The following is a 14,709-nucleotide window of genomic DNA, read 5'->3' as shown; positions in this document are numbered from 1 at the left end:
GTGCCTTGGAGCCAAATTTCACAGCTACTGTCTCAATATTATCAGCCAGATGCTGTACATCATCTCACCGTGCGCTGCCAAGGCAGAATGGACACTCCCAATGCAGGAAGATTAAGCCTGGGGTATGAGATGTCATGATTATGTTATCGGGCTCATAGATAGAGGCCTGAATCAAAGCTCCAGAAACATGAGTCCAAATCCCACCATCGCAGCTAGGGGGGATTTAAATCCAATTAATAAGATCTGGAATAAAATGCAATCAATTATCTCATCAATAATAATCGTGAAACTACAGGATTGTCGCAAAAACCCATCTGGTTCACTAATTTTCCTTGGGGGAGGAAATCTGCCATCCTTGCCCTGTCTGGCCTACGCGTGACTCCAGACCCGTGGTAGCGTGTGGTTTACCTGCCCAAATGGCCAAGCAAGGCTACTCAGTCCGAGGGCAGTTAGAGATGGGCAATAAATGCCGGCCTGGCCAGCGACACTCACATCCCAAAATATAATTTTAAAAAGGATGGGAATGGCAATCCCGCCAGGAGAGCCTGGGAATTTTGAGTTCCGTTTACAAAATTGAAAAGTCAGAAGCCGATATCACAATAGGTGACCATGGAACTGTTGGATTGTCGCAGAAGCCGAAATGGTCCATGAATGTCCTTTAGGGAAGGAAGCCTCCTATCTTTCCCCAGCCTGCTATATGTAACTCCAGCAGCCCCCCCTTACCAATGTGGTTGACTGTGAAGGGCCCAGCAGAATTGTATCAAAGTGTGACCAGCAGTTCAGGAAGATGGCGCATCGCCATCTTCTAGGCAGAGGCAGTAAATGACGGCCTTGCCAGTGATACCCGCATTGCAATAACACATCATTTAGAAAAGAAGCAGGAGGGAGAGATAAGTAGCAGACAATTAGTCCTATATTATAATAGGAAAGAGGTGACAAAGAACAATGTAAAAGAGTTAACAAAGTTAAATAATGAACAAAGAAATTTCATGCGAAGGCATTAGTTCTTGCAACATACCCAAGCTAATAATTGCTCATTTTGGTTACCTTAGAACAAAAGAGATAGGAGCTGAAGTAGGCCATTTGGCCCTTCCAGCCTGTTCCAGCCGATATTCGACCACATCTCCGCTTTCCCGCCCGATCCCACATCCCTTCATTTCCTTAGAGTCGAAAAATCTACCACTCTCAGCCTTGAATATACTCAATGACTGATCATCCACAGCCCTCGGGGGAAGAGAATTCCAAAGATTCACAATCCTCTGAGTGCAGAAATGTTTCCTCATCTCAGTCCTAATTCGCCGTCCCCTAATCCTGAGACTATGACCCCCCCTCGTTCTAGACTCTCTCAGCATCTTACCTGGTCAAACCCACTCAGAATCTTCGATGTTTCCATGAGACCACCTCTCATTCGTCTAAATCCCAGTACAGGCCCACCCTACTCAATCTCCCCTCATAGGACAACTGTCTCGTCCCAAGAATCAAGCTAGTGAATCTTTGACATACCCCCTCTAAGGCAAGTATAACCTTCCTTAGGTGCGGAGACCAGATTGATACAGAGTGCTCCAGGTGTGGTTTCACCAAAGCCCAAAACAGCATTTATTGTACAGCCCTAGCTGTCCTATAGGTTTTAAGCCTTGACTTCATAGCATGGAAATGGAATCACGTGGACATCAGACCAGGTTAAGGACAGCAGGCTTTCTTCCCTGAAGGACATGAGTGAACTAGATGGATTTTTACTCCAATCTGACAGCATGATCATATTTGGGTTTTTGCCTACAAACCATTAAATGTCAAAACTTGCCATGATGAGATTTGAACACCCGGCCTCTGGGATGCTTGTCCAGTACCATGCCATTGGACAACCGTAGCAACACGCTACAGGTGACACTCAGTGGAGCTTCATCTCGATTTCCTTTAACATTTGTGATTCTCCAGTCCGGGATAAAATGAGTAATCCAGAGCGTTGTTATATTTTTGTCGGCAGGTGCTTTTCCATTTTCCTGCACGTCCTTTTCCGATGCTGATGACTAAACATGTCATCACCTGAGAGAATGCCAGCACATGTGGCTTTAAAGACAAAAAGGATTCACAGGCAGATCGGGACAAATCAGTCGCGAGGAGCTGTCTGTATCGAGGCTGCATTTGTGCTGTGTAACCTGCAGCTATCCCCTAAATAGTAACCAATCTATTGAAGAAGAGCTGTTTTAGCACATATTGTGACAGAACGGGAACATGTACTGGAGTCCTGAGCTGTGATAGCCGCAGCTGTTTCTGAAGGGAGGCTTCTCTCCCTCCTACGTCTAGCCAGCACCATGCCTCTTTAACCTGTGAAGCTTTATTTTTGTTAAGATGCCAACGATTACTTTTGACGCAGTCGGAGGTTCTCCCAAAATGAGCCTCTAACCATTCTTCCCCTTCTTTTCTTTAATGCTTGCAGTTACTGCAAACAGTGCTAACCCAGAAGGGATCTGCTCCAGAGACAACAGGAGGCGAAGGAGTTGCCAAATCAGAGCAGCCTGCAGGTAGGCCTTGAATATCGAGCTTGGGCCTTTTCATTGACGCAAGAGACCAGCTGGTCATTTAAAAGCGCCTTCAACAGGAACACAAAGGGGAAATGAATGAACAGCTTCAATCTGTGTCGCATTCTCTGGGTCCTCCATTCTCCTCATTAAAGGAGGCTGAGTGTACACTGCATGTCTAAGAACTAGGTTCAAGGACAAATGTCAGTATGTAAATACGAACGCTGGTACTGAAAAGTAATATTATTGAGCAACTTATAATGAGGTACTGTGTCGACGAGTTTTGTTGTGTATTACAAGGAGAAGAAATTTGCCACAAATATAATTTACTTTAATCATTTTTAATAATTAATATTTTTGGTCCATGCTGAGGGTGTCTCACTTTTTTGGTACCGGATGCCAATCCCTCCTCTCCCTTTACAGGGATAGTTTCCTCGGCCAGTTGATGTGGGATTTGGTATGATGGAATATGTACATTAACGTTGCGAAGATAAACTGAAAAATCATTCCATTCCGATTATTAAGATGAACAAGTTTTATCCTTTTTACCACATCTGAAAATGAGAGAAATTTTCCTGAATGACATGTGTCACCTGGCAACACTCTCCATCTGGGAGCTGGGATAGTGCCGGCAAGTTATTCAACCTTGCGAGGCATCGCGGCGACCTCTATCCTGCCCGCACCCACCATCTTCATAAGCGTCCTTTACCACAAGAGGCATTGGATGACAGATTTTTTTTACCCGCTCCCCCCCACGAACATGAGTACTAAGGCCAATTGCAACATCCAACATTTCCCCAGCACCGAGATATTCCTCGGCCAGTGAGTGAACCAACTTTGTTGAAAGAGTGGAACGGGAGGTGGTGGGAGGTGGGAGGTGAGGGGTGGGGGGGGTTGGTCAGGGTGGGGGTGATGGGGGGAGGGTAAGTCAGTCAAGGTTTCCACTACTCAGGCTGCTCCAGTCACTCCTGCTAGGAAGTGCGCAATGCAAGTGGAAACGAGGTAAGGACAGGAGTGATGCCCCTGATGCTCAAATAACTTATCACTCAAGGGATTGTGGAGTCACATCTCAAAAGTGACCATTAGGATGAGGCACCAGAAGGCAAACATTATCTTTGGACACACAGGCAGACACACAAATTTGTGGCCCTGGTGGAAACTCCATTCCTTCCGAGCTGCGGGATTTCCAGGGAATCTCCGTATCTTGAAAGGAGAGGGTTGAATCCAGCCACTGGAGGAACCCTCACCAGTGACACCCCTCACTAGAATGTCCTGTATAGGAAGGTGGAGGACAGTTAGGGCACTCGGCACCCTTCCAGTCTCTGTGATATGAAAAGGATACAGAGCAGTGCTTCCCAAACCTTTTCTTGTGGTGACCCTATTTTAATGCCCCAGACCTCGTGTGACTCCAGAGTGAAAATGTGGGTGGGGGGTGTGGGGGGCGGGGTAGAGGTACGAGAGTTGTTGAGTGGGGTGGGGATGGGCTTCGTCTGCTGACCGGTGAGGTGTGGGGGTGGGGTGTATTTCGGTTGGGTGTGATAGAAAGTGCTTAAACAGCAGCGTTTTCTTTAAAAAAAAACACCAATCTTTTCACAGGCTTTTTTTTCTGCAGCAGCAATCAGTCCTTAAAGATTTGTCCATTAGACCACGTGCATCATTAGAAAAAAAAACACAAGAGTTTAAAGCGGCCTTGGAGCTGTTACCATTCAGCCCGAGTTCCACAGCAGCCAATGCTGCCTCGGAGCTAGCGACCCCACCGGGGGTCGTGACCCACAGTTTGGGAAGCGCTGATATGAAAGGATTCACAAGGATGATACCAGGACTGAGAGCTTATATCTATCAAGAAAGGTTGAACAGGCTGGGGCTCTTTCCTCTTAAAAGATGATCTGATAGAGGCCTTTAAAATTCTGAAAGAGTTTGATAGGATAGGTGTAGAGAGGATGTTTCCACTTACAGCAGAGACCAGAACTAGGGGAGATGAGTATAAGATGGTAGTGGCGCTATGTAACAGACCACTCAGGAGGTCCAAGTTGCTGTGGCAACACGCACCTTTACATGCATGTTGTAGTCTGAAGCTACGGATAGTGATGTTAATGGCTACAATATTCTTCCCTTCACATAGCTGACCAGGAATCTCCCATGCTCTTACCACCTGTTATTTGCATGTGTTGCAAGGATTTACCCAGAGCTCTGGCTCAGAGCCAGGGACACTACCCTGCGTCACAAGACCTCAAAATACATGGAATAAATACAACAGGGAGCTCAGGAAAAACTTCTTCGAGAACGTGGAACTCATTACCACGGAGTATTTGAGGCGAATAGCATTTAAAGCATTTATTGGAATTAATGGAACGTTAGATAAATTTTTTGAAAAGACTGGCTTGCAACTATCTAATGCTTTTCATGACCACCAGCCACCTGAAAGCACTTTACAGCCTGTGAACTACATTTAAATTGAAGTCACCATTGTAATGTAGGGAACATGGCAGCCAGTTTACACACAGGAAGCTCCCACAAACAGCCAGCTGATAATGACCAGATCATCTCTTTTGTGATGTTGACTGAGGGATAAACATTGACTCGGACACCAAGGATATAACGCTCCTGCTCTTCTTCGAAATAGCACCAAGGGATATTTTAAATCCGCCCAAGCAGTCAATGAGGTGGATGAGTTTAACATCTCACCCAAAAGGCAGCCCCTCCAACAGTGCTGCACTCCCTCAGCACCACATTGGATTGGCAGCCCAGATTTCTGTGCTCAAGCCTTAGAATGGACTTGAACCCAGAACATTGTGGCACAGCAGCACGAGAGCCATGAGTGGGAAAGGAATTGATGGCTTTGCTGATAGAATGAGGTGAAGACGAGTGGGAGGAGACTCAGGCACCAGTGTGTACGAGTTGGGTGCAATGGCCTGTTTCCCTGCTGTAAATTCTATGCAATTCTAGCTCAAAGCTGTTGGGTGCACAAGGCTGAAATGCTAATACAGCCCATTTGATGCTTTCTATCTGTTCTGCTTTGTCGCAGGAGCTGCCCGGCACCAGAGCGGATCCAGCTGCCCATTGGCAGAGCAACCGTATAGCGAGCCACAGCTGAAGAAGGCTGAGGCACAGTCAGAAACGAAGGTAAGTGAGTCTGGGAGCGCCAGGACACCGGTGATAGAGACTCACTAAATAAAGCTGCAAGGTTTCAAAGCTGTCAGGTTTTTCTCTCCCCGCCTCCCCCTCCCCCTCTCTCTCTGTCTCCATCTCTCTCCCTCTCTCCCTCCCTCTCCATCTCTCTGTCTTTCTCTCTCTCTCTCTCTCTCCCTTTCGTCCTGCACAGTTAAGTCTCTGGTGGGAGCGGAGCTGGAAGGCGGTGAGTAATCATTTATTCTTGTAAAAGATTTGGATCTGTTCAAGTTCCTTTCAACAAGCTGACAGACATGACCAATCCAATTTACATTACATTTCACTTCATTGTGAGACTGATGTATAGGTTTTGAAGTTAGTAATTGCCGCCTTTGAGAATATGCTTTTAACCCTTCGATTGTCCAATTCTTTTGCACTGTACCTTGAATAAGAATGCGTCCAGCCTCCCGCAACGCCGACTGCTCAGTGGAATCACACAGGACCGAAGGAGGCCCATCGGCCCATCATGTCTGTGCTGGCTCTTTGAAAGAGCTGTCCAGTTATGAAATGAAGCAGAGATAATAAACAGATCAAAGTTGCTGCTCAGTCCTTCTACTGACCCATTCTGGGTTGTAACATTCCTTTCTTTATCTGCCAGTAGCATTTATTCCTGTGTGTGACATATGGACGCAGCTACAGAGAGACGCCGCAGACTGACAGATTGCCTTAGCAATGATGCTCAAAGTCTTGCCAAGAAAACAAACAGTTCATACACTGCTCAGGGGATTATATTATACAATTATACATTACACTTGCTGCTAACCAGTTCACTGTGAAGGCTGAGAGGTTTTCTTGACTTTTGAACCCCTCGCTTGTTTTCCAGTAGTCAGAGCGAACTCTCCGTCTCCCCTTAGGGATTGCATTTACTAATGTGCTTATTTACGTTATGAAGCCTACCTGTGAAATTGGTTTCACTAAAAATGAACAAGCTGCACTCAAACAATCTCAGGCTGATCGATGCCAGATTCCTGTATTCTTCCTGATTCTTCCTGAGGTGATTTCACTCTATTAACAGGTTTGGCTGGAGCTGCTGCCCCTAGCCCCATTTATATGCATGTGTTAGCCTAATGCATATAGTGCTTCATCAGTAGTCCGGCAGATGTGAATTTAAATTCCACAGGGCATGTCGTGAAATTCAGCTCAATAAATCTGGTACTTCAAAATGACAGTGAAATCAGCCAGAATTTTGTAAACATTTAACTAGTTCACTAATGTTCCTAAGGGAAGGGAACCTGCCATCCTCACCTGGTCACATACCTGCACTCACATCTGCACACCTGCCTAGACACAGTTCCACGCACACCTACATATACACACCTACACACAAAGCTGCAATCACACCTCCACGCACACCTACTCATGTACACTCACCCCTACACACATACACACACCCTACAGACACATTTACACACATATCTACCCACCTACAGAAACACCCACATACACAACTAGCAACCTACACACACACCTACACACACATACACACACACATACATAGTCACCTACACTCACCTCTCCACACACCCCTCCACACATAGACAGACACATACACCCACTACACACACACCTTCACAAGCTTGCACAGAAATCTACACACACCTACTCACCTACACACACCCCTTCACTAACATCTACACACACACACGCTCACAAACACACCTCCACATGCACCTACACACACACAACTGTACATACACCCACATTCACATCCCTCCACACACACCTGCACATACTTACAAATGTTGCAGTACAGAAGGAGGCCATTCAGCCCATCAGCTCTACACCAGATCCCCAAATGAGCAATTCACTTAGTTCCATTCTCCTGCCTTCTCCCCGTAACCCTGCACATTCTTATTTTTCAGATAACAGTCTAATTCCCTTTTGAATGTTTCGATTGAACCTTCCTGCACCACACTCTCAGGCAGCGTATTCTTGGCCTTAACCACTCGCTGTGTGAAAAAGTTTTTCCTCATGTCGCTTTTGCTTCTTTTACCAATTACTTTAAATTTGTGCCCCCTCGTTCTCATTCTTTCACGAGTGGGAACAGTTTCTCCCTATCTACTCTGTCCAGTCCACTCATGGTTTCGAATACCTCTTTCAAATCTCCTCTCAGCCGCCTCTTCTCCAAGGAAGAGGAAGAGTCCTAACTTCTCCAATCTATCTTAACAGCCGAAGTTCCTCATCCCTAGAACCATTCTCATGAATCTTTTCTGTACTCTACCTTTATCCTAAAGTGCGGTGCCTAGAACACGACGCAAGCTGAGGCTGAACTAATGTCTTAAATAAGTTCAACATAACCTTCTTGCTCTCATGTTCTATGTCCTTATTAATAAAGCCTAGGCTGCAATATGCTTTATTAACCGCACTCTCAACCTGTCCTGCCACTTTCAATGACTTATGCAAATAAACACCTGGGTCCCTCTATTCCTGCACCCACTTTAGAATTTTGCCCTTAATTTTATATTGTCCCTCCGTGTTCTTCCGACCATAATGAATCACTTCACATTCCTCCACATTGAATTTCATCTGCCACCTGTCTGCCCATTCCACCAACTTGTCTATGTCCTTTTGAAATTCTATACTATCCTCCTCACAGTTCACAATGCTTCTATGTTTTGCATCATCCGCAAACTTTGAAATTGTGCCCTCTACAACAAGGCCTATGTGATTAATACATATCATTAGTATATTTTTGTCCACAAAAAGCAGGATAAATCCAAACCAGCCAATTACCGCCCCCATCAGTCTACTCTCAATCATCAGCAAAGTGATGGAAGGTGCCATCAGCAGTGTTATCAAACAGCACTTACTCAACAATAACCTGCTCATTGACACCCAGTTTGGGTTCTGCCAGGGCCACTCAGTTCCTGACCTCACTACAGCCTTAGTCCAAACATGGACAAAAGAGCTGAATTCAAGAGGTGAGGTGAGAGTGACCGCCCTTGACATCAAGGCCGCATTTGATTGAATGTGGCATCAAGGAGCCCTAGCAAAACTGGAGTCAATGGGAATCAGGGGAAAACTGTCCACTGGTTGGAGTATACCTAACACAAAGGAAAATGGTTGTGGTTATTGGAAGTCACTCTCAGTCCCAGGACACCACTGCAGGAGTTCCTCAGGGTAGTGCCCTAGGCCCAACCATCTTCAGCTGCTTCATCAATGACCTTCCTTCCATCATAAGGTCAGAAGTGGGAATGTTCACTGATGATTGCACAGTGTTCAGCATCATTCACGACTCCTCAGATACTGAAGCAGTCCGTGTCCAAATGCAGCAAGGCCTGGACAATATCCAGGCTTGGGCTGATAAGTGGCAAGAAACATTCACACCACACAAGTGTTAGGCAATAAGCATCTCCAACAAGAGAGAATCCAACCATCTCCCCTTGACATTCAATGGCATTATTATCACTGAATCCCCCACTATCAACATCCTGAGGGTTACAATTGACCAGAAACTGAACTGGACCAGGCCTTATAAATACTGTGACTACAAAAGAAGGTCAAACGTTGGGAATGCTGCGATGAGTAACTCACCTCCTGACTCCTCAAAGCCACCACCTACAAGGCACAAGTGAGGAGTATGATAGAATACTCTCCACTTTCGTGGGTGTGTGCAGCTCCAACAACACTCGACAAGCTCGACACTATCCAGGACAAAGCAGCCCATTTAGTTGGTACCACAACCACCACCTTCAACATTCACTCCCTCCACCAAAGGTGCACAGTGACAGCAGTGACAAGACGCACTGCAGTAACTCATCAAGGCTCCTTCAACAGCACCTTCCACTTGCGAACTCCACCACCTAGAATGACAAGGGCAGCAGATGCATGGGAACACCACTGCCTGAAAATTCCCCTCTAAACCACATACCATCCTGACTTGGAACTATATAGCCCTTCCTTTACTGTTTCTGGGTCAAAATCCTGGAACTTGCTTTTAATTCATTCGTGGGCTGCGTGCTTCACTGGCTGGGCCCATCCCTAATTGCCCTTGAGAAGGTGGTGGTGAGCTGCCTTCTTGAACCGCTGCAGTCCATGTGGTGTAGGTATACCCACAGTGCTGTTAGGGAGGGAGTTCCATGATTTTGACCCAGCCATCCCTAACAGCACTGTGGGTGTACCTACACCACATGGACTGCAGCGGTTCAAGAAGGCAGCTCACCACCACCTTCTCAAGGGCAATTAGGGATGGGCAGTAAATGCTGGCCCAGCCAGTGAAGCCCACATTCCATTAAAGAATAAGAAAAGATAAAGCAAGGTTCCCAACACTGACCCCTGGGGAACTCTGCTACACACCCTCCTCTAGCCCGAAGAACATCCATTAACCACTACTCTCTGTTTTCTGTTACTCAGCCAATTCCTTATCTCTGTTGCTACTGACCCTTTTATTCTGTGAGCTATAACTTTGCTCAGAAGTCTATTGTGTGGTATTGTATCAAAATGGACTTTGGAAGTCCGTGGACGCCACATCAACAGCATTATCATCATCAACCCTCTCTGTTACCTCTTCAAAAAAACTCCAGCAAATTAGTTAAACATGAGTTTTCCTTAGGAAACCCATGTTGGCTTTTTTTAATTAACCCACATTTTATTTTATTCATTCATGGGATGTGGGCGTCACTGGCTAGGCCAGCATTTATTGCCCACCCCTAATTGCCCTTGAGAAGGTGGTGGTGAGCTGCCTTCTTGAACCGCTGCAGCCCATGTGGTGTAGGTACACCCACAGTGCTGTTAGGGAGGGAGTTCCAGGATTTTGACCCAGCAACAGTGAAGGAACAGCGATATTTTTCCGAGGCAGGTGGTGGTATTCCCATGTATCTGCTACCCTTGTCCTTCTAGATGGTAGAGGTCGTGGTTTTGGAAGGTGCTGCCTAAGGACCCTTGGTGAGTTACTGCAGTACATCTTGCAGATGGTACCTACTGCTGCTACTGTGCATTGGTGGTGGAGGGAGTGAATGTTTGTGGAAGGGGTGTCAATCAAGTGGGCTGCTTTGTCCTGGATGGTGTCAAGTTTCTTGAGTGTTGTTGGAGCTGCACTCATGCAGATAATTGGAGAGTATTCCATCACAGTCCTGACTTGTGCCTTCCAGATGGTGGACAGGCCTTGGGAAGTCAGGAGGTGAGTTACTCACTGCAGGATTGCTAGCCTCTGACCTGCTCTTGTAGCCACAGTATTTATATGGCTAGTCCAGTTCAGTTTCTGGTCAATGGTAACCCCCCAGGATGTTGATAATGGGGTTTTCAGCGATGCCATTGAATGTCAGGAGCAATGGTTGGATTCTTTCTTGTTGGAGATGATCATTGCCTGGCACTTGTATGGCACGAATTTTACTTGCCATTTGTCAGCCCAAGCCTGGATATTGTCCAGGTCTTGCTACATTTGGACATGGACTGCTTCAGTATCTGAGGAGTCACGAATGGTGCTGATCATCGGTGCAATCATCAGCGAACAACCCCACTTCTGACTTTATGATGGAAGGAAGGTCATTGATGAAGCAGCTGCAGATGGTTGGGCCTAGGACACTACCCTGAGGAACTCCTGCAGTGATGTCCTGGAACTGAGATGATTGTCCTGAACTGAGATGATTTACCCATATGACTATTAATTTTGTCCCAAATTATTGTTTCCAGAAGTTTCCCCACCACTGACTTGCCTGTAGTTGCTGGGTTTATCTTTACATCCTTTTTTGAACAACGTTTGTAATTCTCTGGTCCATTGGGCACCACCCCTGAGTCTAAGGAAGACTGAAAAATTATGGCCAGCACCTTTGCAATTTCCACTTTCACTTCCCTCAATATCCTTGGAAGCATCTCATCCAGTCCTGGCCTTATCCACTATAAGTACACCTAGCCACCTACACGCACACATACACCTACATGCACACTTGTGCACACACCTACCCATCTACATACTCACCTGCACACACACTTGCACACAAAACTACACACACCTACATCCATACCTGCGCATGCACCTACCCATCAACACATTCATCTACACACACACCTGCACACACCCTACACACACACCCCTACCCATCTCCACACACACCTACATGCAGACCCAAACACACCTACTCAACTCTACACAGGCTGAGGCCCACCTGCACACGCCTAGCCATTTACACAAATACCTGCACATGCACGTACACACTTGAAGAAACAAAATGACCTGCAAAGTGCTTAAGTGGGAAACAGGATATGGATAAATGTCTGAAGTAAAATTGACATGAAATGATTGGAGATGCAGTGAAAGAGATTATTGACACCTACAAGACTCAGTCTGTGAAGACCTGAGGTACTAACAAGGAGTTGGGAGGGAGTAAGACAGAAATGGAGGCAGGAAACACTGACAAAGAAGGGCAGCCTCTTGTAGCCCAGGAGCCTTGGAAAAGACGCAGAAAGGCATGTCAACCCCATGCTGCCAGTGATGGATCCAGCATCGCGACTGCTCAAGGGTCTGAAACCTGGCATTGTGATGGCAATTTGGAAGTGCCTGTGCTCTTACAGTTTGGTTCTCAGTTGGATGCAACTGTTTTCAATTCTACTGCTCTGCTTAAGCAAGACATCTTCAGTAGAGTCAAAGCAAAATACTGCGGGTGCTTGAAATTTGAAATGAAAATGGAATGTTTTGGGAAATACTCAGCAGGTCAGGCAGCATCTGTGGACAAAGAAAAAGAGTTAATGGGCTGAATTTTCTAGAGAAGGTAGGGCTCCCATCCCACAAAGCTGAAAGCAGGAGGTGACCCCGTTCTGGCTGATGGAAGGGCACCAGGAGGTGTATTGCTGGTGGCAGACAATTAAGGACAGGAGCCCGCCCCCAATAGCTGCTGGACTAGTCAGAGGGCCAGCAACTCAGCGGGCTTAACAGCACCACCGCCAGCAGTGGCCATTACTGGGACTGCAACACCAGGATAAGGATACCTGAATGGCCGGGTACCCTCAAGAAAAGGTCAGTGGGATTGAGCAACTCTGGGGCCAGGCAGCGAGGTCCTGGTGATCAGAGAAGCAATGAGGGTCATTGTGCACTAGCTGTGTTGTTACAGCCATTGCTGCCTGGGGGCCCCTCTGTGGACTCTGAGTGCCCATAAAGGAGGATCCCCCCCCCCCCCAACCCCCGAAACTCACTGGTTGGTCGCCAGTAGTCTCTCCACGCGGCGAGGGGCCCTCCCAGCTGGGCAAGATTCTCACGCAGGCAGGAAGTGACCATTTGTCAGGGGGCGATCATAGCTAACAAATTTGATTGAATTTTTCGAAGAGGTGACTAGGTGTGTAGATCAGGATAGTGCAGTTGATGTAGTCTACATAGACTTTGGTAAGGCGTTTGACAAGGTCTCGCATGAGAGACTGGTCAAGAAGGTAAGAGCCCATGGAATTCAGGGCAATTTGGCAAATTGGATCCAAAATTGGCTTAGCGGTAGGAGGCAGAGGGTGATGGTCAAATGTTGTTTTTGTGACTGGAAACCTGTGTCCAGTGGCGTACCGCAGACTTCGGTGCTAGACCCCTTGCTGTTTTTAGTGTACATTAATGATCTAGACATGAATGTAGGAGGTATGATCAGTAAGTTCACAGATGACACAAAAATTGGTGGTGTGGTAAATAGCGAAGAGGAAAGCCTTAGACTACAGGATGATGTAGACGAGCTGGCCAAATGGGTAGAACAGTGACAAATGGAATTTAATCCTGAAAAATGTGAGGGGATCCATTTTGGGAGGACTAACAAGGCATGGGAATACAAGATGAACGATAGGACCTTAGGAAGTACAGAGGATCAGAGGTATGCATGTCTATAGATCCTTGAAGGCAGCAGGACAGCTGAATAAGGCGGTTAAGAAGGCATATGGGATACTTGCCTTTCTTAGTTGAGGCATTGAATAAGCATTGAGCAGGGAGGTTATGTTAGAGCTGTATAACATGTTAGTTAGGCTACATCTGGAGTACTATGTGCGGATCTGGTCGCCACACTAAAGGAAGGATGTGATTGCACTGGAGAGGGTGCAGAGGAGATTCACCAGGATGTTGCCTGGGCTGGAGCATTTCAGCTATGAAGAGAGACTGGACAGGCTGGGGTTGTTTTCCTTCGAGCAGAGAAGGCCGAGGGGGAACCTGGTTGAGATGTACAAAATTATGAGGGGCATAGATAGGCTAGATAGGAAGAAACTTTTCCCCTTAGTGGAGGGGTCAGTAACCAGGGTAGCATAGATTTAAGGTAAGGGGCAGGAACTTTAGAGGGGATTTAAGGAAAAATAAATCACCCAGAGGGTGGGGGGTATCTGGAACTCACTGCCTGAAAAGGTGGTAGAGGCAGAAACCCTCACAACATTTGAGAAGTATTTAGATGAACACTTGAAATGCCATAGCATAGGGATTAGAGTAGATAGGGGCTTGATGACTGGCACGGACACGATGGGCCGAAGGGCCTCATTCCGTGCTGCAAAACTCTATAACTCTATTCACTGTCAGTCTGTCACCTTCCCCACCGCTAGGAAAAAGACATGATGGTGGGAAGTTGTTAGGCACCCCCATGCCTTCCCCTGCCATTTTAGCAACGTTCCCATCCTGGAAAATTCCAGCCAGCATTTAGGGTTATTGACCTGCCCTCACACTTGGAGGAGCTGAAGCCATCATTCCCAACAGGAGCCCATCGGAGCAGATTATAAACAGGCCATCGGTAAGGGAAACAATCAGAGCCAGGGAGAGATTAACACCAGTCATCATTTTGATCGGTTTGGTGGGATGTAAAGTTTGTGCTGTTGCGTTTGTGTAATTTTCAGCTTCCAATTCCACAATGGCTTACTAATAGTTGCTTATTAAGCCACTGACATCTCCTTTCAAGGAAGGTGCAAATAAAGTTGATAAATAGCCCTTACATTACCATCAAATGTCTTCCAGCGTTATGTTGTAAATATATGCGGAGCATGATATTTCTAAAGCCATTAGGCGTATGCAATGGCAGACCATGAGGCTCGATGATTGCTCAGTTTGTCATCACTATTATAATTGAGTGGAGATTTGACATTG

General features: G+C 46.5%; 1 protein-coding gene across 5 annotated transcripts in view; it reads left to right on the top strand.

Moving 5' to 3' along the window:
• Positions 1-14,709, top strand: part of caskin1 (CASK interacting protein 1) — a 629,644-nt gene that overhangs the window by 558,457 nt on the left and 56,478 nt on the right. For all 5 annotated transcript variants that reach the window (XM_078558936.1, XM_078558939.1, XM_078558938.1 and 2 more), the window contains exons 14-15: positions 2,438-2,522; positions 5,545-5,642. In XM_078558936.1, the coding sequence (XP_078415062.1) occupies positions 2,438-2,522; positions 5,545-5,642 (183 nt within the window). The remainder of the gene's footprint in view (positions 1-2,437; positions 2,523-5,544; positions 5,643-14,709) is intronic.

Source organism: Cetorhinus maximus, chromosome 15, assembly GCF_964194155.1.
Source record: "Cetorhinus maximus chromosome 15, sCetMax3.hap1.1, whole genome shotgun sequence".
NCBI classification, from domain to species: Eukaryota; Metazoa; Chordata; class Chondrichthyes; order Lamniformes; family Cetorhinidae; genus Cetorhinus; species Cetorhinus maximus.
Note: the sequence above shows the minus strand (reverse complement) of the source record. Positions and strands in the feature narration are given on the sequence as shown.